The following is a 23123-nucleotide window of genomic DNA, read 5'->3' on the forward strand; positions in this document are numbered from 1 at the left end:
GGTATAAATTGGCTAGCATAACAAAGTCCTTATCCTTGACTGAAGGGTCTACGCACTGCTGTCGTTTGTCACATGAATAAATAACCCTAGCGATACTTCAAAACGACACAAACCTTTCATGCGAACTAGTGGGAATTCAGAGGATGCAATTTTGGAGAGGAAGCTACAGGGACACCGAAGTGGTGTTGGCTGGTGATCCTTGGAAGGGTCTGGAAGGAGTTACTTTTTTCCTTGCTCAGAAGCAGACAAGGACCTCTTTCATACTGAGGGGAAAAAAGAAATCTCACAGTGAGGTAAATTAGTCTACCTGTTCTCCCTTGAACAGAATAAAATTGTCACCTACTCGTTCTGAAGAACGAAGATATTGGGGTCTCTTTCTGCCACTGTGTTTCCTGAGCGGTGCCCTGAGGCAGCGGTGGTGTGAATGTCCCTCGGAGGATACGTAAGCAGTCCATTGCGACCGGCAGCATGGTGATGCAGAGCCTCACCCTGCAGCAGAAGAGCTCTGGCATGACTCAGGGACCCGGACAGAAATGCAGGACTCTAAGATATACTGTATATGTAATTGAATTACAGCAGCATAAGAAGATATTCAACCTCTTGGCTGAATTATACTATCAACATAAATGTTTGGGAATGCACTCACAATCTGTACCCCGCTGTGATAATCAGATGTAGCTCAAATCTTACTAAAAAAGTTTAAAGTGAAATTACATTATGTCCCAGAGAGGAGGAATCATGGCTCAGTGGAGGAATAGTTGCTTGTTAAGCCATCATACCCCAGCTGTGTTTCTGATTCTTAATTGTTTGCTAACATGGGCTTTTCCAGGCAGAGGGAGGAACAGACGGGGCTGTAACAGGGCAGCCCGTGCTGTGTGTCACTCCATCAGACAGATCCACAGCTGCAGGGTCATGAAAGAGAAGTCCTTCAGCTTAGGCAAGATGAAGTAAAGATTAGTAAATACGGATTTAGGAAGCTTTTATTTAGCTTTATTTTTATAGCTGGGACATTTTGAAATGTTATCCCCACCCACTGCCCATCCCTTCCAATCTGCTTGTATACTGTTGGAAGTTTCTGCTGTCAAAGCAGAGTTGGCTGAAGAGAGCACATGAGCATGTCTCATCTTCTTCAATGTAAAGTCATCAGTTTGAATGAGAATTGGTGATGAAGGTGGGCTGAGCTGACCCGGCTGACTTTGTACTGAAGTGGATTGTGAAGTGCTTATGTATCCCATTCCTCTAGCTAAGTTATGTGAGCAGCAGTCTCCAACCTGGGACTGATAAATGTCTACAGCTTCTCTGTCTGGCTTCCTAGGTGATGTCTTCTCTGCAGGCTATACATTGCAAATGAAAGGAATTGAAATGTGGGGAAGAGGCTTCAACCCATGACAATGAGGGCAAAATTATGATCTATATAATAATCGCAGATGAGTATTCTGACAGAGTGGGCTCTAGGGCTTTACTCTTATTTGAAAATGTGTCTGTTTTACTAGTCAGACTCAAGAGTGAGCAGCCTGAGATTCCTGCTGTGGAGAAATAGAGAGCAGAGTTTTGAGAGGTAACGGAAGGCACAGATGGCGTCCTCCATGTTAGAGATACTTCCTTCCTCCTGGACAGCTTAGAAAAGTGACCTTTCCCCTGTCTGTCAAATCCATGCCATCAAATTCTGCCAGGCCTGGGGGCCTTCCAGAACAAACCCAACTTGGAAGACCTCCCCTAACTTCCCCCTTTGTTCACTTAAACAGTCTCTGGCTTATATCAGCTGAATGAAATAGCCAGTACAGATAGCAAAGATGCAGAGGCAGAGGTATAGCATGGCACTAAATAATAGTGCTCTTGAAGTGACTTTTCCTTCCACACTTGCTTTCTGCTCCACTTTATCTTGTGGTGATGCACTGCAACAGCATCTAGCTTGATTCAGCTGCCAGCAAGCTTGTTTCAGCTTTGGTAAAACTAAGCTCATTTTATCCAGGAAAAGGAAGGAGGATCAATGAAGATGCAAATAATCTTCATTCAATAGGTACTTTAAGGTCACCTCAGACTCTGCTGGGTGGGCAGAAGAGCTTGTTTGCATTACAGTAAAACTGCAGAAAAGAAATCTCATAGCCTGCATTTGTGTTCTTGACCATCTTTAGGGCTCACCCACCTTATTTAGTCTCTTCTGAGTCAAATGCTTCCTTTTCTTTGTCCACAACTTCTCTGTTTTCACACCAGCTTGGATTCAAGGCCAGACATCTGCCTTTATGCATAGCAAGAGACTGGAAACAAGCTCCTTAACTTGGGGGTAACCTACTCCTCAAGTCCCTTGTTTCAGTAGTGGATCAGGTTAGCCTCCTCTGGCATTCACTTAATAGCTCTTAGCTCCTGGTCAGAACGATTACTCCAGCATAGCCTCTTTGTTGCCAGATCCAGTTTGCTACACAGCAGGACTCCAGGGAAGGAAAAGCATCTAAATAAATTAGATTTTCTCAACTATGCTCTCTGACAAATCCTGTTCTTGCTGACAGTGGCTCAGCCGATTACCTGTTTGGGATACAACTATACAGCACAGTTTGGTGCCAGAAAGAGGAAGACTAGCTCAGGCACTGTATACAGTCCACTCCCAAGGTTGTTGAGTATTGGGGTGAGAAGAGCTAGACAAAACTGTTGTGTGCTGGCTGCTCTGGGTTATTTTAGGATAGTTTTGAAGCAGAAGGACAAAGCCAAACATGGCATTAACTGGAAAATATTAGAAATAATGGATGAACTTTGAAGTGTGATCCAGCCTTAACCACCAGTTGAGCTGTTTTTCTGGTGTGTCTCAAAATCTTTGATGAAATAAAATTTCAGTTTGGGCCTTTATGAAGGCTATCCTCAGCTGTTTATAAGTGATGTATTTAAATGATCGCTTTTCCTCATACTTCCAGCACTTCTTTCTCCCCTTCAGAGTTTTCTTTCTAGGTCCTAGGCCTCAGTGTTGTATGTTTGAATTGAACTATGTTGTGTTTGGGCAATCCTTTTCCATCTGAGAGCTGTTGTCTTTCCCTCCTGATCCCTGAGGTGACTATTTCTGCTCTGAGCTCTGTTAATAGTACAGCAGAGCAGTGAAGCGTTCAGTAATAGGTCCGAAAGAAAGTGTTGCTGGCCCAGTTTAGACATCACTATTTGCTTTTTATGTGGTTCACCTTTAATCCCTGCTGCAGATTCCCGGAGCCCACCCACCAACCTCTTCATCAACTCTGAGACCCCCACCAGCCTCCAGGTCCACTGGAAACCCCCCGATGGCCGCATACAGCACTACAAAATCACCTACAGCCCTGTTTCTGATAACAGCGCTCAGCAAACAGTAGGTCTTCAGCTCCTTTGTAGGTGACAGGCTGTGGACTAGGGGGACATGGGGACAATTTCACGCCTAGGGGAACTCTGCTTGTGTCAGTGGGGTTTACCTTAGGCATAACTGGTTTGCAGGAGTACAAAAACAAAGCACTTCCCTGACTTGCCAGCATGTTGCTTTGTGGCAGTCTTTTGACTACTGGAAAGGGATCCCAGTTCTGCAGAGGAGCCAAAGTCCTCCAGGCTTCTTTACTAATCAGGTATTTGTGTCCATCAAAGCTGCTGCTGATGCAGCTTTCTCCTCTTCCTGAACCATGGTGGGGAATACTCAGAGAGAGAGGGGTAGAGGATAAATCTGCTGCCCCTCTGACTTGGGGAGGTTAAGCACTAACCTCTTAAAACTCAAGATTTTCTACTCAGGCCCAGCCTGGTTGCTATGTCGTAAGGAATTTTCAACCCATGTCAAAATGTCTACGTGGAGAGTATTGGGGTGTTTATATAGGGAACTACTCTTCCCCTGGACACAGTCTGATGTCAGTGCATAGCCAGGCTTCCTTGGTTTGTTTTTACTGTTGCCTGAACTGGATGGGGTTGCTCTCCTGAGCCCTGCTGTCTCAGGACTCACAGCTTCGTGTAACCCCAAGGTGTGAATAAGAGCTGTAGAGGGAAGTCTGCATCAACGCTGGGCTCTTGTTCCATCCTGCTGTAGGTAATGGCTTCTGGCAAAAGCAGCAGTGTCACCCTGCAGTCCCTGCTGCCTGACCGAGCCTACAAGGTGACTGTTTCTGCTGTCCACAACACAGGAGAGAGCGAAAGCATGTCCACAACAGGCCGAACAGGTAAGTGAATCAGTCATCACTTGTGCATTGTTCGTAACCTGTCATCCATCAATCCCGAGGTAATGTCCATGGGGTGGTGTCATTGTTTGCACTGGCCTGTGACTAAGGCCAGAGTTTTGCTAATCAGGGTAGACTGTGAGCCCTGAAAAAAAAAAATCCTGACCTAGTTTCTGCACTCCTCCCATGCATGATTTGTTGTTCCAGGATGTAATTCCAGGATAACAGAGAAGGGCTACAACCATACAGATCTTGAGCTAGCTATCACGGTCCCGAATAACAGAGCTCACGTGCGTTGTTTTCTCTTTCAGCTCCTGTATTGTCTAAACTCCCTTCAATACGAGGATTTGTTCCACCTAAAGCAGAGGGTAAATCACTTACTATAAAGTATTGCTTTAGTTTTTCCAATAGCAAATCACATTGCTTAGGCCTTGCAAGGTAGGCAGGAATGGCTATATTGTTTCTTGACAGATGGCTCTGAGGACTATGAATCTGTCCCAGGAAAGCCTGAAACCGTGCAACCTCTTAAAATCAGACTCATTTAGTGAAGAGCCTGATAGTATTTTTAAAGGATTTCTGCACAACTTGACCAAAATGGAGCAAAGAGAATGATGACATGTTTTAAATTAGTCCTGTGTAAAGTCCCTTATTAAATTTAATGAGCATATGTTCTTGTAGCTGATATAAAGCAAACTATGAAGTGGATTAGTGGGAAATGTTGAATTAATGAGGTTATAAAGAGCTACTAAGAAGCAAATATTAGAATACAGATACTGTTGCAGTAGTGTCCTTTCCTATCTATTTGAAATGATTCTAAATACAACTTCAGCTTTAAACTTATTGAGGGAAGCCAATAAGGAAGAATGAAGCACATCAGCTGAGAAAATTGTAGTTTGTACCAAACAAAGAACATATCAGGTTAAATTTTCAAGTGGCTTATTAACCAAATCTGCAAGTGTTCAGACCACAGTGGAAAAGTCCTGTGAACTTTAAAGTAGAAATCAATCATCCCATAAGTTTGGTGAGCCACTCTGTGGAATTTAATATGGTGTGTATGGCTATGATACCTGAAAAGACAATAGGAGAGATATTAAATCCTGTAGATTTTCTAAAGTGATTTATTTGAAGGAGCAGAGATCATATGTAATAATGTTGGGAAAACCGTGGAATGTACAGTGAAAGACTCGAGTATTGATATGTAACCAAGTTACTGAGAAATTGTCTGACGTGTTACAGGAGTGGACATTTGTTGTACAGTGCAGTAACTAGGACTTGGGGAGAAAAACAAAAACCTCAAAAAACAAGACAGCAGGAATCCTATGCTGGAAAGTCTAGCAAAAATTTTAAAAGTAGAAGGGCAAACTGGCAGTGTCAGTCACCTTTACTCTGATGCACTTTGCACTCCTCTCCTCTCCTCTCCTCTCCTCTCCTCTCCTCTCCTCTCCTCTCCTCTCCTCTCCTCTCCTCTCCTCTCCTCTCCTCTCCTCTCCTCTCCTCTCCTCTCCTCTCCTCTCCTCTCCTCTCCTCTCCTCTCCTCTCCTCTCCTCTCCTCTCCTCTCCTCTCCTCTCCTCTCCTCTCCTCTCCTCTCCTCTCCTCTCCTCTCCTCTCCTTTCTCTTTTTTACACCCCTTTGCAGAAGTTGGTTAGAAATGCTGCTTTTCTGATGAGGTATGAAATGGCATATGATGTAATAATAGAAATAAAAGGGTTACAATGAAGCCTTAATATGATGATCTGCTAGACTGCATTATACTGATGACCTAGAAAATCATTTATGAAATAGCCCATCTTGTCAAATGTCCTTGATTTTCAGAGACATTTCTCATTTTGCATCAAGCATTCCCTTTGTCCCAGCTCCATCTGGCAAATGCGGCATGGGATTTAAATGGCAGCAGATAATTGAAAATTGCAATCGTGCCCTGTTTTCTAGAATACTCCTCTACCTGAACCACTTAAATGGAGAGTCTTCATAACCAAGCATTCACCACAGTGCCTCGGATTCTAGCCTTTTCTCCCTTGTGTATTTGAGATTTCTGCTCTGTGGCATGTTAAGCGGTTCAACAAGAGAGTTTCTGAAAGGAGAACTGCAAAAGTTTGCCAAAACTGTTCCTGTTTCCCTAAGGACTTCAAAGACCAAGCTGTAGAGACAGGATGTCTTCAGAAGAATAAGGAAAAGCACAGATTTTGCAGATTGCATGGATACATGTAATTTGAGTGTATGATGACACAAAGCCACTGCATATATGCAGCACTGTGTTGCCCCCCTTTCTGGGAAATGCAGCATTCTTTGTTACGCTATTTGTTCCCTTTCCAGGAAATATAACACTAAATGTAATGCTATTTAAAAATGAGGCTGAGAGATGTATTTTTGCTAAGATGAGTTTCAGGTACAGAAATTGGGCCTGCAGATACGTTCTTGTATTTTACAGCATCATTAAGGTGCTTGTTTCAGTAAAAGTCGTATTTTTAAAAAGTAGCATTTAGATGTCTATGGGTAAAAAGAAACATGCCGAATATGATGCTCTTTTTTTGTTTCTTGTTGCACGTTACCAGCTGATTTAGTCAAAAGAAAGTGAGCGTGAAGTCTGGTGAAAGGCAATATTTTTATTTGCTCGTGTGATCAGCAAGCCAAGGAAAACTTTGAAAACCTTTATGTTTGCATAAATATAAAGTCTGTATATGTGTATGCATATATATGTATAAATATAAAAGCAAGGTTCAAGGCCAGACTCTGAACTAAGCTGTAGAATATTGTAATATTCACTAAGTTTTCCTGTGCTTTTTATTCATCTGCACAGAGGACCTCTCTCTTTTGTTTCTGTAATCCCCTAGCAAGACTGTCTTTTTCCCTAAGACGTTTGTTTTCCATTTATTTTCTTCTTGCAGCCTGCCCCACCATGAGCTCTCCTGAAGGCTCTGTACGAGGTACAGTATCATATCACACCCCTGTGGTGCTGGGCTGTGAATGCGAAAGCACTGTCTAATCTTGTCTATTCAGAAATACTCAACATCTGAACAGAGGGGAAGTGGTTTTCCAGTCCTGCCAAAGTCTGAGAACTGTAATAGGAAAATATCCTTCATCAGGTAAAACCTGAGACCTGTCAAATGCTGACAAAGAAGAAGACTTTGCAAGCTGAGGGACAGAAATAGAGACAGATACTGATACAAACCTGAAAGGTTAGAGTATATTCATAGAATATGGAAGACATGGATTAAATTACTGTTCTACTAGAGAATCGACCCCTCCTGTGTCCAGGGTGGTTGCTCTTCCTATCTGGGTTTGGGCTGTTATTGTGTGAGTCTGTCTTTCCTGTTGGAACAACTTGATTTCAGATGAATGATTATTTGTTAGGTGAAAGAAAGAGAATGACTCTGTTGCTCAAGGCACTTACCCAAGGCATGGGACAGCATTCTCATTTCCTTGCTCCAGGGAATATGTAATGTTAAACATGTACAACGGGATGAGTCCGGATGGGGTAAACAGCGAAAGGAGCACTTGGGGATAAAGCTGCAATGGGCTGCAGGACACAGGTGTTCGGGTTACCTGAATCTCCCCCATTGCTGGGTAGTTTGCTAGCTGCCAGGTCACAAGCTCCTCTGGGTGTGATGTCTTTCTGCCTGTCTCAGTTTTTTTCTGGTACTGCAAAAACTTCCACAACAAAATATTCTGTTGTCTCTGCAAAAAGTTTGGGGTTCGGTGTTTCACCACCCTCCAGCTGGGGACTGTTTAGGTGAAAGTTCCTGGTGGTTTTCCCCAGAGCCTTGCTTTGCATACCCACGGTCACCGTTGCAGCTTCCAGGCCAGCAAAGAAGTCTTGGCTCAGCACTTATTTCCCTTCTCAGCAGCTTGGGTACAAACAGCCTTTCTCATATGAGTGTCATCTTTTATTTCTCCCCTACTTGTCTGTTGCCGCCATCAGAGGGGAAAGGCAGCAGTCTGCCTTCCATATGTCACCCTTATGGCTGGATTTAAGGCTTCTGGCAAGACTGTTTAATCAGACTATATGTGAGATTGCTTGAGGATTATAATTCCTCAGGGCAGTCCTTTCAAAACAAAATCCTTTTCAAATTCTCTGTTTTAATTATGAACGTCCTCCCACACTAGTATTTCCTTGTCTTTTCAGCCTGCTGTGCTTGCATCCCCTGCATGTGCTTTGCCCTCCTCTTCCAGTAAAAGTTTGCACTAACTGAATTGATATGCCCCTGCTGTCCCATCAGCTTTTGCTCTCAGCTGTTAGTGTTAATGCTGGGATTTTCACTGGCCTTAAGGAAGTTAGGCTTGCAATGTCTGTTGAATTTCAAGAGGATTTCAATTTCCTAACTCATACGAGGCCTTAAAAGAAAATTGCAGTCTATCACCAAGATCACCTTTGCATCGTGCCAAGGAGCTATAGATACCCCAAGTGCTCTCTGAAGTCTGGCTGTACAAACAGCTAAGGTAACATGTTCCCGTTTATCCTTTCTATGCCATATCCCCCCTTTATGCTTTTGGGGCTGTATTCACTACTTGGAAAGCAATTTATTCTGCCTATAAGTTGATATCACCTCCTTGCCAGAGAGCTTGGCAATGCAGGTGGGACTGAGAAACTGGCTTCAGGTCTCAGCTCTGCTATTTTTCTCCTTGGGCAAGTCACTTAATCTTGTGCTCTGTTCCCACCAGCTTACCTTACCACTACCATGGGGCAATGCATCCATGCCTGGGAGTTTCTTGGGTACTGTTCAAAGCAGATGAATCGCAGAGCCACAACAAACATTGCCTCCTCCTTCTCCTCCATCTCCTCTTGGCAATGGAGCAGGAGTAGCCCATTTCCTTATCGGCTCCCTGAATCCATTACACAGCAGGTTCACAACATGGTTATAACTGTGACTTAAGCTTTGCTTTCAGTCTTTATACTACTATATTTAATGTACATTTTAATGTAATTCCAGTGTCAGTACCCACACATCAGAGAGAAATAGCTCTCAGCAGGTAATTTCTTTTGACAAACTCCCTAGTATTGTTGGGAAATGAAAAAAATGCACCTTGTAGCAGCCCCCATGCGATATAACATCCCGAGGCGAGGCACTACAGAAGATGGTAACTGAGGAAGGGGTGAGGGAATCCAGACTGAAAGGACCATATTGTAATGAAGTTGTAGCCCTTCCTGTTTCTAAGGAACTAGATATCTCCCTCATCCCAGCCTGCTGCAAATTCAGATAAACTAAAAAAAGAATCCCAATTGCAAGATCTTGTCTTACTGAAAAAAAAAAACTGAAATGAGAAAATGACTCAGAGCTTTAATGATGAGCTGGGAAAGTGAGATGAAGCTGCATGAGCCAGAGAGGCGATGTCAAAGATGTCAGGGTAGAATCTCTGTAGACTGTATAAGACAGGTCACCTCTGGGTATTTCATGAAAATAGAGAGAAATGGAAATGCTCATATTTTGAAGTTCTTTCCTGATTTTTATGACTCTTGCATATGAGGCATTTCAGAGCAGAGATAATTCTCCCTCCATGCTAGCAATTACTGGACTGATTCCATGTCTTTTGAAGATAATATTTTTGCATCAACTTGAAAAGGAAAAATTGTTTGAGTAACTTATTTCTCATTTGTTTTTCATTCTGGAGATTTAAAAACAAAATTATGAAAGTCTGTGTCTGTAGTGTACCCTTCTGCAAGAGGAGATGTGATTACAGGAAATGTATGCAGAGAGTACAGGGGCACATTATTTTCCTTGGCTACCACTTGTGGTACATGCTCCAGGTTTCCAGTGAGTTTGTACAGTCCGTGCTGATGTCCGTGCTTCTTGCCTTTCCTCCTATTGCCTTCTCCATGCTAGCTTAAAGCTAATTCTGCATGCTCTGCAGTCACGCTGCCTTCCTGAGAGAGGAATGCGCAGGCAGAAATACCTCCTTTCAGGTTTGGTACAGTAGTTGAGTTTCCTTTTTGAAAGATTTTATTTATTTTTTAATCTGTTTCATCATGAAACAACTCCACCAGTGTTGCCTGACTTGCAGTCATGCTGCCTCCCAGCCAGTTCACGGAATTACTCAGTGCTCTGAAAAGCCTTGACTAAAAATGGTTCAACTAGTTTTTGCATTGCCGTAGTCCATTTTGTTTTCTCAAGATCCCAAGGGAATTGGACCTGTGAACACCTCTACTAAGTCAAAGAGGCAAGCCTTCACCCTCTTTGGAGCCCCTGTTTTCATACAGATCTCGAGTTCAGACTGACTGCTGGTTGTGCCAGTTTGCCTACTACTTTACCTACGTTTGAAAACAGCAAATCCCTGTCACAATGCAGGGAAGTCCTTTGCAAGATACTTGCACTATTTTCTAACCACTTATTTTTCTGCTTTTCTTTGTTCCAGGAATTGATATGATGGAAGCTTTTGGATTAGTAGAGAAGGAATATGCCTCCATTAAAGGAGTAGCTATGGAGCCATTCATATTCAGCGGTTCCCGTACCTACACTCTGTTCAAAGATACTCAGCTCACCCAGAGAACCAGGTAATTTAGGAACTTAGCTGTGATCAGCATCGTGTTGATCATCTGTCTGATGCATACACATTAACTATGCTCACAGCAAAGAAAGATCACTGATTTGTGTATGAATGATTAAGTCCCATTAGCAACTTCAAAATGAAATTATACACACATTGAGTCTGTAAACTCCATAAGTCTGCAGTTGTCCGTAAGTCTGTTGTGGTTTGAGAAATCAAACCATAGATAGACTGAAAAGAATGCCAGAGATTATTTTTCCTTAATATATTAAGAAATTAACCCCTGACTTGCCTCAAGATAAATCAGAATATGTAATATATCATGCAGAAGTCAATAGGACACAATACGGCTCATCGTTCTTTTTTTCTTTCTTTCTTTTCATTTTTCTTTTTTTTCCTTTTTCTTTTGACACGGCCAAAAATCTTCAGACTGCAAGGATGTTCCTTATTACAGAATCACTTTTTCCGGTAGTGTTAGTTACCCGCCAACAGGCTGTGATGGACATAAGGATTATGTCATATATTGATAATACGCTATTCTTTAGGCATTCTGTCCATAAATATAGATGCTTAAGTGATGGAAGTTTGAGGTCACATTTTCATCTTCAACCCTTTCTTCCAGCATCTCTGATTTGGAGACAGATCCTTGCTTTTAGAAAATGTTTGACTCATAGCTGCTCTCAGCAGGTTGGTCTTTATTGATGAGCAGGATTAACCATTGACTTTGGGTTGTGACTTTACCCCATTTGTTGCATAGTAGGCTTCATCTCAGGGTCCCACAAGTTGCAGTGGGCCAACTTTTGGCCCAGGCAGCTCCAGTGACCTCTGTCATTTTTTTATAATTATAAATCAGGATTGATTTGACTCTTGACATGCAGTGCTACTTTATTTTAAGCCTAATTACTGAGGCAGTGGCTAAGTTTAATCTTAGTTACAGAAGCAAAGCTTCTTAGAGTAAACAGTCGGGGAGATTCAGAGAGCTCTTTGGTCTAAGTACTCAGAAAATTATGGCCGATCCTTTTGTTCAGCTAGTACTTATGCCTTTCCAAGGACATTACTTCTTCAGAAACAGAGAGAGAAATAAGAACTTGACATTACTTATGAATCAGTCCTGAAAAGATGCTTGATGAGTTGTGTATAAGCCCATGCAAATGTGTGCTGTTTCAGATTACAGATGTATTTCAGGCATAACCAATTTGACCTTCCTCATTGCCTTGTATCCTCTAATTATTGCTTCTGCCTGGTGCTTTCTAACAAGTTTGGCACACAGCTGGGAGGAAGCTAGGTTGTGCCAGCAGCTGGTGACAGCATTCATTGCATGTTCATGAGTTCCAGAACTGAGCCTGATTTTTGCAGCTGGGACATGGGGAGGATCCAGAGGGAGCTTTCTGTGGGTTATGTGCTTCTCCATGAAGGCAACTTCTACAAATTTCTGCCAAAGCTTAACGATTTACCCCATAAAACATGATCATCATTTCTCTTTCTTGAAGAGGAGATTTGGGGCAGAATGGAGGACTGTTTGGGAGCCTGGCAGAGATGTTTTATAGCTACCACTGGGCTCTGTTTTGAAAAACGTAAAGGCTTCCCACACTGTCTCTTCAGCATTCCCCAAGGCAGCTCAGGCAGTGCTGGTCCGACACCAGCGACCACACCTGCATCTCCACACAGCACAAGGAGAAGGCCCTTTGAGGGCCTCGTGGTGCACGCTCAGGATTCAGCACAGACTTTAAAAACATGAGAGGGATGCGCAAAATAAGGGCAGGTTCTCCCTTGATGTATCTTGTTCCGCTGTCGTGGATTGTGCCAGGAGAGAATTTGGCCCTGTGTTTCATTCCCAAAGGTTAATCTTTTCTAGGCCATCATACCTGAGAAATACTACAGGCAAACCCTGTGTGTCTGAAGGATGTTGCCTGCTGACATTTGTTGCTTTAAGCCACTGACGCTTCCTTGGCTTGTCTCGTTGCAGCGACGTGCACCTCTTTGCAATTCCACCTGAGCACACCATCAGCATCCTGCTCCGCCTCCTGCCCGAGACCTCCAAGGAACCCTTTGCTGTGTGGCAAATAACAGATGAGGACTTCCAGCCTCTCCTTGGTGTTATCCTTGACTGTAAGGTTTCATGATGAATAGATTAAATTCAGGTATTTTTATACATTTCTGGGAGCAGCAGAACTGATTTCTGTATTAAATTGGACGGTGTGTTGTTTTAATGTTTTTGTTATACACCAGCAGTCATGGGGAAGCTTTGCTGCTGCTGCCAACATAGCGCTTTAAATGTTTCTCAGTGCAAGTAAAAGCTGTGTTTTCATTTTCATTTCATCTATAACATATTCTTTATTTTTACATATTATTTTCTTTTCCACTGTTTAGAAATACTTGATTGTGAAATATTAAGTCTTTCACCATGTTTAAGCCTGTTTATTTATTATTGTTCAGTATGTGGGTGAAATCAAATTCTCTTTTAATTCTGAGTTGTTATTTGTCCTATTTTCCCTGTAGCCAGTAAGAAATCCTTGACCTATTTCAATCATGACTACAAGGCTGATTTACAGGAAGTCTCCTTTGACCAACAGGAAGTGAAGAAGATATTCTATGGGAGCTTTCATAAGGTCCTTATCAAGAGAGGGAGAAACGTAGCTCACGATCTCACTCCAGTCTGAGAATATTATGCCATCAATGTATATTGTTCAAACCGAGGAGTGATTACAAAAATGCTTTGCATCCAGACTGCTAGGGACCTGGCAAACCTATTTGATATGCTGAAGTTGTAACTGTAAAGAATTTGGGTTCATCCCATGTGCACAATATATGATTTTCACACATTGATTGCTTCTTAAAATGCATTGCACATTTATCCAGTTTATAAAGACTGATGGGTATAGATAAATTATAGCCACACGTTATGACCAACATTGTTATATGTAATATGTGGTAGTAATGTGAAATGGCATAGAAAAAATATACAGAATGTATACTAAATTATAATCTTCTTTGTAAAAGATGAAGCTTTGCCATTTCAGTATGTATCTCTACAGCATATATTTTCATATATACATTTTTCTAAAGATATAACTTCCCTGCACAAACTGTGTGTTTTTACTCTAAGGGATGCATTTTATGAATTGCACAATCCTCTAGTTCTGTCACCTTGCTTATTTTTGTTCCCAGCCAATTCATTTTTGGGAATGTGTACTTGTTCCTTTCTGGTGTGATATGGTGGTCCCTGCGGTACATAGTTACGGAGAAGAGCTCAGGCTAGCTGTCAGCTGCACTGTCCTTTCTTTGGGGACTTAGCTCAAGTCACCTAAAACTGTAACCATGCAAGAACAAAGTATGCAGGTGGTCCCTTTGTAGCCAGGTAGTCCATGTCTTCATGGTTAAGCCTATGTAGAGGCAAAGCCTAAGGATAAAGATCCAAGCTATCCCTGTAATTTATTACCTAGGCACAAATCCCTCCTTGCTTGGGCACACAAAGCTGGGCTGCCTCGGCAGGATGCTGAGCATTGTCAGTGCTAGGAGCAAGTCCTGCATGGTCCCCCAGACTGCTTTTACCTTTAGATTTGGGCCTGTCACACCTCAACAGGAGCTGTTGGTACCGCTGTTCACTGAGGACAGAGGACAAGTCCAGCCCCACTGAGCTCGCAGGGGTTCCCAGGGGTGAGAGACAGGCACTGCTAGATGTACGCAGAGGAACAACCCCCAGGCAAGGAGGAGGTTGTGGCCGAAATGCCGAAGAGGTGGCAGTCCAGGAGAGCGTGAAAACTGAGGGCAGCGATGAGCTCGATCTAGAGGCAGGAGGGGATGAAGGCCAATAGCAGAGACTCAGGAGCGGGGGCTGTTTTCAGGGTCATTGGCCACAAACAGCTTGTTTTTGCAAATGCTTCCTTTTTGTTAGTCTAGCGCCCGTCTCGTGGGGCTGCCTGTCGAAGAGGCTGTGACTTCCTGCAGGGATGGCTGTCTGCTGTCCCGGGGCTCTGCCTTTCCCGTTCCTCTCTGCTTCCTGGCTTTTTCCCACCCCTTCCCAGCCAGTGATACTGTCGTCAGTCACTGCAGCACTTTCTGCCCCGGGTTTCTCAGCAGTAACTCCTGCAGTGCTTGCGTTCCTACCCGCCTGCCACAGCTAAAACACTCCCAGGAAAACATAACTATCGAGGCACTTCTCAGCCCACCTTCGCACCTGAGAAGCTGCCCTTTATGACACTGTTTCTGAGTATTTATGATCTTAGCTAGGGCTGCTGACCTAAATACAGATAGATCTGCTGTAATGTAAAGAGGCAGAGCTCATTTCCAGCTTTTAATTCTGCTGTGACTTTATTTGTGTTGTATCAAATACGAGCTAACGTCACTGAGAAGCTGTCACCGTTCTTGTTGTTAATTTCCCCTGAATTTTCCAGTCAAGTCCACTTGATAAAATTAGTGTCTTTTTTGTTCTGCGGGTGATGCATCACTAGGTCCAAAAATGCCCAGCACTGCAAGTGCACAGATCAGATTCTCCTGCTTTTATAAATAAACTCTGCAAAGGGAGTGAAATAGAGATGCACCCAAGCTAAATCCCTGCTCCAAACAGCCCTGATTTATGTTGAGGTTCAGATCTGAGTCCAGATTTTACAGCAAAATCTCCTCCAGGGAGTGAATCACATCTCGTATCCGGCCAGACCCAGAACTTCAGCCCAAGTCCCACCTGGAGCCCAGTTCAAAGTAAAGCAGCAGCAGTGTATTTTGACCTTTGCAACCTCCTGATCAGAGCATCCCCTTCCCCCGAGTGCAGCCAATGCTAAGGGCCTAGATTTTGGTACTGCTGAAGGCTAGGGTGACATGAATGTGCTTAAGCGCCTTTCAGAAGGGTTTCAAAACAGTGACAAGTGCTGCGTGGATTTAATGTCACATCTGTCAGTCAGCCCGTGCCGTACTGCCTGCTGCGGAGAAGGCCTGAATGAGATCTGTGAAATGTGCTCGTTTTGTGTTAAATATGCAAGAGAAAAATATCCCTTTCTCCCTAAAGTAGCAAACATTGTCTTAATTAATGCCAAGGATATTGACTTCAGTCACAAATTAATAACTCTGAGTCCAGAGAACTGGATTAGAAACTGATAAGAGGAAAGCCCTCAAGCCCCCTCAAGCCTTGGGTTCCCTTATCTAGTGGAAAAAAAGGAGTTTTTCTTTTGAAGTACCATTTTGAAGGGCCTCCCACAGTACGACTCAGAGACTGCTAGTGAGTTGATAACAAGAGTGGACTGAGATGGAGAGAAAGGAGGAGGAGGAGATGTTTCCTGGCAAGCTCCTTCCCTTTCCCCCCAGAAATTCTAAAAATTAATTTTTTGGGGGTGATCTTAATAACCAGGAAAATTTTAAAAAACAACTTTTTTGCCTAGAATTTGGGATTTTAGTGACCATTCAGTGCTGGAAGGAAGAAAAAAACATGTCTAATCTTGTGTGAAAACCACACCATTATTCATAAGAGGGTTTTTTTTGGCCTTCTGTATCCTCAAAGCAAAGGTACTCCACCCAAATGAGCAATGAGCACTTTTTACCAGTATCTATAGGCAGGTCCATTATTAAGCTAGTTCTCAAAACTGAATTACTTAATACTGTAACTCCAGGAAGGCTTCTCCCAAAGTGAGTTGACGTATAGCAGGGAACATCAGGGAGGAGTGCATCGTTGCATAGCAGACACACCATATATTGAAACTTATTCTCTAGTCCTTATGCTTTTGGTCCATTTGCTCATTAAAAACATGTCACTAGTTGTAAAAGCACCAGGTGTGGGAACTGGGCAGAAAGCATTAGCATGTTTAGAAGACGCCCCTGTCCCGTAGCAGAGGTCCAGCCTGACTCTTTCCGCCTGTCACCCAGGTGCATGTGGCAGTGAGCCATTTCAAGATCAAACTCTATCTGGACTGTAAGAAAATAGCAGAGAAACCTATCAACACCATTGGTAGCATCTCCACTGCTGGCTTCATCATGCTGGGAAAAGTGACAAGGACTAGAGGACCAAGGAGCGGGTCAGCATCGGTGAGTCCCTCAGTGATGCATGTTTTTGGAGAGTAGGGAGCTTAAATACGGAGCTGGCTGGGGTGGGCAGAGGGAGAGAACTGCCATCTCGCGTCATTCTTGCTCTGGATGCTTCCTAACGCTGCTGTGACGCAGGACCATGTGCTGATCCCACTGATGTCTGAGATTTAATGAGCTTTCCTAGTGCAATGTTTCTCTTCCTCACCTCCTACCTCTGTTTGAGGTTTGTGATTAGAGGCAGCAGAGTATGAGAGTGTCGTGCGGCTGCCTTCAGCTGGGCTCAGAGCAGGAGGTGTCACACTGTGACGCTGTGTAGTCTGGGGGCAGGGGGAAATACAGATCCTGCCCTAACAGGCTGAAGATGACAGGTGAGTTAGGGAATTGCTTCTAAATGTGAAGGCTGTGTGCATCAACCCCTACCAAGTGACAGCAGGAAACGCTGGTGACTGAGAGCGGCAGGTCTGGTTGTGCCTCGTTTGGTCTCAGTCTCTAGTGTGCTTGTGCTTGCGTATCTGCATGCAAACGATGGAAAAACAGTTTTCAGTTTAGAGGCTCTTTGTCAGCTGCTGCTTTAAAAAACAAACCAAACAGTGCCAGACTGTGGGCATGTCTTTACTGCATAGCACAGCACTGCAGAGATCCTGCTTCCTTACAGGAGGAAAGAATAAGTGAAAGCGTGGACAAGGTGTTGTGCCCTATGACAGCACAGTGCACAGTCCTAAGGGCAGAAGCACCTGTATCTGCCATCGCCTGGGAGTCTGTTGCCATGTTTACCCTACGCAATAGGAATGTTAAATACATCCAGAAAAAGGGGGATTTCATCACTCATGATGTGCTGAATGGGACTGGAAAATCACTCATGACTTATGTGGTTCTACTCACTGACTCTCCTTTTAGAGCTTAGAGTCTAGGAGAAAGTAGCATACCAGTTCATTGCAACTTCCCTTGCCTCAAAGCAGCATGTTAAAATCAGCTTATCCCATGAGCCTCCCCAGCCACTTTGGCTTGCAAAGAAAGAAGCAAAGGCCTGGGATATACCAGGGAAAAAACGATTATTGGAATTGTCTATTAGGTATCGGAGCAGTTGTATAAGAAATGAGGGGACACCAGGTTTCAAGCAGTACTTATTTGCTAAATAAGCCCTGCGGTAGTTTAGACTGATCACAAGCCTGTCAGACAGCTGCCAAGGAGCAAAGAATCTGTGCTCGCCTTGTCCCTCCAAAATTTTCCCTGCTAACAGCTTAGCTAGACAGATCTCATAACTGAGGAAATGGTAATGAACAGCTTCATGCCTTCTCTACTTCCATTGCCTTTCAAGCTTAGCAAAGCTTCACATCTTCCACAGTGCTACTGCGCTTGAGAAGACAGAGTGCCTCATTATTGGATATTGTGGCACCTTATTTAATTTAAGATGTCTTTAAATGCTGCTTGATCTACAGGGCTCATCTGTATCTGTATGCTGCACGTCACGCTCCTGTGGCTGTACAGCTTACTCATTGTTAAATGCATGGAATGGAAGAAAAAAAAAACCACTAGAAATGGTATTAAGGGGAAAAAAATCTCTCTGCCTCATTATTTTTTGTCTAGCTTTGTGCAGTATGTGCTCCTTTGTTAATCAAAATGGGAAGATGTGGCAGTCATGAGGGATATGGTGAGAAAGACAGGATGAGGGGTTCTTGGGAGGAGAATCATCTATCTCCTAGGAATTGCTGCCACTTTTACTCTTATCTCCGTTCCCCTGAGGGACAACAAAAGCAAAGTTTATTTGCACATTTTGGTGATGCTGAAGCCCAATTACTTGAGGACCTGCCACTGTTGCAGAGCTGTAAGTTGGAAACTTGGCTTTTGCTGGAGTGAAGCTGCATATTGACTTGCTTAGCAAGGCTTAGAGACCTGGAGGCTTGTAAATCACTCAGAGGCCAGTGACACTTTTTGCATTATGTATTAAGCACATCTACATTTAATATAACTGCTTCTTGGAAAGGAGGGTGTGCGGGGGGCTAAAGGCTAGTCTCATCCTGATCTCCCGCAGTACCTAATACAGAGCTGTGAAATGTGTGGCAGTTTATGAGGGCAGGATGCCAAAGTGGGATCTGCTCCCTACAGTTGTCAAGGTGAGATCATGGGGCATAGGACAGCTTTGTTTACATAATGGCACTTGGAACCATATGGAGAAGTCCTGTCAAATCATCAGTGAAGATTGTTTTCAGTACCTGAATGTCACAAGGTGATTTGGTGATGGACTAACTATGCCAACACTACCTTCTTGTCAAATTCTTTTTTTCCCACAGTTCCAGCTGCAGTCTTTGCGGATTGTGTGCAACAGTTTAGGGGCAGAGGAAGACAGATGCTGTGATCTTCCTGCATTGGTAAGACAAAAGGGACCACTCTGCTGGTTGCGATGAAGTTGGGGATGATGGAACAGGACCATGCAGAAGGAGGTGACGCTGCAAATGATTTTGGTAGACACAAAAGGGAAACCATTTTTTTCCTCATCCTTTGGGATTACTGACAGGATGTTTCTTGGTGAAGTGAACAAAGCTGTTTGCTTCAAAAGGCCAGGTAACTTCTCAAATTGCAGTGCAGTGTATATCCTTTCTGCCATGAACTCTTCTATGACAGCAGCAACAACAATCACACTGCTCTGCTGCCGCCCTTCGGCCCAGAGTTACAACATTGTCCTGCTCTACTATTCAAATTCTCTTTTCAAAACAGAAAGTAATATGAGGTTGAGTGCTTTGTGGGGTGTGCAAATACTTAGCAAGGAACAAATTATCTTCTGGTTTGCTATGCAGATTTCAGACAGAGCTGATCCATAATTTTCTGTATAAGCTTGTTATTTGACAGAAAAATGAAGCACAAAATCTTTCACAAACATCTCTCAGTGGACTGGAGAAAACTTTTCTTTTTCTCCACCTGAAAGACTGAATTTTGAAATACTGAAAATGTTGCATTCTACTCTTGCTAGGCAGCTACTCATGCCACCTTGGCTTGCCTTTGTTTCAGAGGGATGAAGAGACCTGCCCTACCTTAGCTCCTGCCTGCACTTGTATGTCTGGCCTCCCAGGCTTACCAGGACCTCCAGGGCCCCCTGTAAGTTTATCCTCCCATGTCTTCCTAGAAATGAGTATTTTGTATATGTTGGCATTGTTTTATGCTGTTCGGACACCCCGAGGCAAGCCAGGTATGAGGAGCTGGGCAGGTAGATGGAGAGAGGTCAACACCACACTGCAGCAAGACTGCAGTGTGTTGGATGATCGTGGCCTCCACCAGGTTTTGTTTTCTCTCTCCTTTCTTGATCCCAGACCTGATTAAAGGGGAAGGCAGCTCTTCCCTGCTCAGCACAGACCCCAAAGCTTTGCCTGATGGAGTTTTGTTTCTCTGTGCATGTTTGGCTGTTTTTCTAGGCTTGGCAGGCCACCTCCTACCCTGATGTCCCAGTCTGAGGGAACATTAAGGTCCTCCTCTTGCCAATGAAAGGCTGAAGCAGAGAGATACCCTTCAGGGTTTCCTATAGTCATGAAGTGGGGAGATGGCATTTTGGCAAGGCAACAGCTGCAGCTGGGAACAGGCAGAGCATTTCCTGATGCCACATTAATCCTCTTACGAGAGGACTGACCACCCTCTGTGCGTGTTGCTGGAGAGATTTTATGGATCAGAGGCTTTGAAACTCTTTGTAAATGAAAAAAAAATTTTTGGTTCCTCTGTTAACTGGGAGTCTTATACAGACACCTGGCAAAACCTCTCCCTTCTGCAATGCCCAAGCCCATACAAATGGGTGTCAATAAAGAATCTGGCCCCCAGCAGTTGATTATATCCATCTGCCTTTCACCCACTGTGCAAAATGGACAACTTTTAACCACATATTTTGCATTTCATAGCCTACTGCACATGGGGCATGTCTGTACGGATGCTTGCAGGGAGATCTCTGTTCAGAGCAATCCGAGATTGCCAGTGACACGCAGCTGCCTTGTGCACTGCTGTATGGCTGAGCCACGCGGGAGGGCTTTGGAGGGTGACCGTGAAATTGGGTTTGTGCTACACCCCCCTAGCTCGTGGGCAGGCTGGGTTCAGACCGGACTGCAAGTGTCTGCATAGGTGGGCAGTGTAAAGAGAAAGGGGAGACTTTACAATGCTGTGTCTCCGCAAAGCACTCTCTCTTTACAAAGGGCATAACCTCCAAGAAAACCCTGAGGAAATGGGGGGATGTGATAATAGTCTTTAAGCATATGACATGTTCTGGAATAAAGGATGAACTCAATCTTTTGCCCTGTCCATTATGGACAGAGGAAAGTCACCATGGGGTTAAATCGCAGCAAGAAATGTTCTAGTTAGACACTAGTAAGCATTTATCCAACAGTAAAGTTGGTGAAGCCCAGGACCAGGCAGTGCAAGAATATTGTAGGATCTCCATTAATGGAGGCATTTAAGAGATTAAAGAACAATGTAAGTGGAGCTGATTCTGCCCTGGAACAGACAGGCAGACCAGAAGCCAGCTTCCTCCTGGCTCCATTCCTCTAGGATTCACTGAAAAGCTTTTGGGAGGCTAGTGGAAACTTGCCTGGCCATGGTTTAATAGCAAGGGCAGCCAGTTCAGTCAACAGCAAATGTTTGCACGTCCAAAGTGTGAGCAGAAACATTTGCATTTGCACATGGCAGCTGAGGGCTGAGATGCTGTCCACAGCATCCAATTTCAATCATGCCAGAAGCCTTTCTCCTGGAAAATAACCATTTAAGCAACAATGGCCTCCTTGCTCAAGTGAAGATGTTTTAGATCATCTTTTTTAATACTGTGGTTCTACTGTGAAATCAGTTCCACACTTCGCTAGGAGCAGCGTCTTGTTGCATAGTAATTACATGCTCATTCCAGTGGAAGTTTAATTACACAGCACACTGTATTATCACAGTATGTTTTGATATACTAAGTGCATAATTACCATCTTGCATTGCCCTGTGGTTTAAACATCTCTGCAGCACAACTCTTAAGAGATGGGTTCTTTTGAGCACTAGAGAAAATATGGTTATGACACATAACCTTATCCTCACACCATCAAACTCAGTAATTTGCTGCAGTTACATGAGCATTCACTGCTACTTTTAAAACTCCAATAGCTTAAAGTTAGCAAGACTATCTCCCACCTTGTAGTTATTACTCTTTCTTAAATCTGTGGTTTTGACCAGGCCAAGCTAACTTCTGAAATGAGCTTCTGGGCACTTCTGAAAGAACCTTTAGCAAAGCTTCCTGGATGTACCTCTTAATCCAAATCCATTGTTATTTAGATCCAAGAATAGAAACTTTCAGATTAAGATGTCAAAAGTTCACACAGTACCGGTTTATGCCAGAAGATTAGTTTCCTCTCAGATCCAGCAGTTATGCAGATGCAGAGCTAAGCCGGGTCTCCCTGGAACTGGCCACTGTCCCTGATCTGTGTGTGTGTGTGTATTCTGTCAGGAGGATGTTACATAAAACAGCCTTGGCCTAAAGGGATGTAAACATGAGCCCCTCTTTTTTCTTCTCTGGTGCATTCCCGTGTTCCTGTGTGACCCCCCCTACATTTGTTGTCTCAGCTTGGATTTACTGGTGGGAGGGAGGAGGTCTGAACAGGTCAAAACTCCATCTCTTCCTGTGGGTGGTGGGTGCAGCATACCCACTGCCTGTCACAAAGGGGGTTGCACTGTCTTCTTTCCTCCCATTTTCCAAATTGGCTGGATGGCTGATTCATTTTCTTCTTGTACCCATTTTCTCCAAGTTCTCTGGGGCAAGAGTTGTCTTTTCATTGTGTGTGTATAGCAAATGGGACGACTTCTGTCCCCTAGGCTCTTTGTTACACTGAAATAAAAATAATAATATTAATAATAGCAGCTTTGTGTCTTATTGGCAGGGCAGCCCTGGAAGGAGAGGACCACAAGGGGAACAAGGGGAGCCGGGGCCCAAGGTGAGAACTGATTCTCAGCACTGTCGTTGGCTTTCATTTGCTTCAGGCTACATCAGAGGAAGGATACAGAAGTGCAAGCTTCTCCTTTAGTGGAGCTGGATGTGTTCGTTCCAGATCTGAGCTTGATTCCTCTGAGTCCTCTCCCTGTTTCACTGCACCAAGCAGAGCCCACTCAGGGCCTTAAGAACCAATACGTTGAGGAGTATGGGATCACTTATTTTTAATTAAATGCTCAGTTAGGTTATAAAAATTAAGGTGATAGGCCTTATTGAATTGAATTAATGCAATGTGTTCAGCAATGTTCTTGGAAAGCAGCCATGCTGGAAAATGGTCAGTCTTTGTGCTGTGCTTGGTCTGGCTGCCAAGCACACCTGCGTTGGTAGTGCTCTTGGTCAGACCGTGGTGAGGTGTGAAGCAGAGCAAGAACCACACAAAGACTTCAGGAACAGCTCTGAGGTGAGCATAAGGAATGGCTGGGTCTGAACTTCCCAAACGCTGGGGACTAGAGCAAGTCCTAACTGAAGTGTTGGCATATTGAAGTCACTG

At 43.8% G+C, this 23123-nt stretch overlaps 1 protein-coding gene across 1 annotated transcript in view; it reads left to right on the forward strand.

Annotated features, from left to right (window-relative positions):
• COL20A1 (collagen type XX alpha 1 chain) overlaps positions 1–23123 on the forward strand; it is a 65304-nt gene that overhangs the window by 27819 nt on the left and 14362 nt on the right. Inside the window, exons 19-29 of the mRNA XM_067307641.1 lie at positions 3183–3325; positions 4022–4151; positions 4460–4516; positions 7035–7073; positions 10498–10636; positions 12596–12738; positions 13129–13238; positions 16483–16641; positions 18933–19010; positions 19648–19734; positions 22524–22577. Of these exons, the coding sequence (XP_067163742.1) occupies positions 3183–3325; positions 4022–4151; positions 4460–4516; positions 7035–7073; positions 10498–10636; positions 12596–12738; positions 13129–13238; positions 16483–16641; positions 18933–19010; positions 19648–19734; positions 22524–22577 (1139 nt within the window). The remainder of the gene's footprint in view (positions 1–3182; positions 3326–4021; positions 4152–4459; positions 4517–7034; positions 7074–10497; positions 10637–12595; positions 12739–13128; positions 13239–16482; positions 16642–18932; positions 19011–19647; positions 19735–22523; positions 22578–23123) is intronic.

The sequence above is a fragment of the Apteryx mantelli genome, chromosome 18 (genome assembly GCF_036417845.1).
Source record: "Apteryx mantelli isolate bAptMan1 chromosome 18, bAptMan1.hap1, whole genome shotgun sequence".
NCBI classification, from domain to species: domain Eukaryota; kingdom Metazoa; phylum Chordata; class Aves; order Apterygiformes; family Apterygidae; genus Apteryx; species Apteryx mantelli.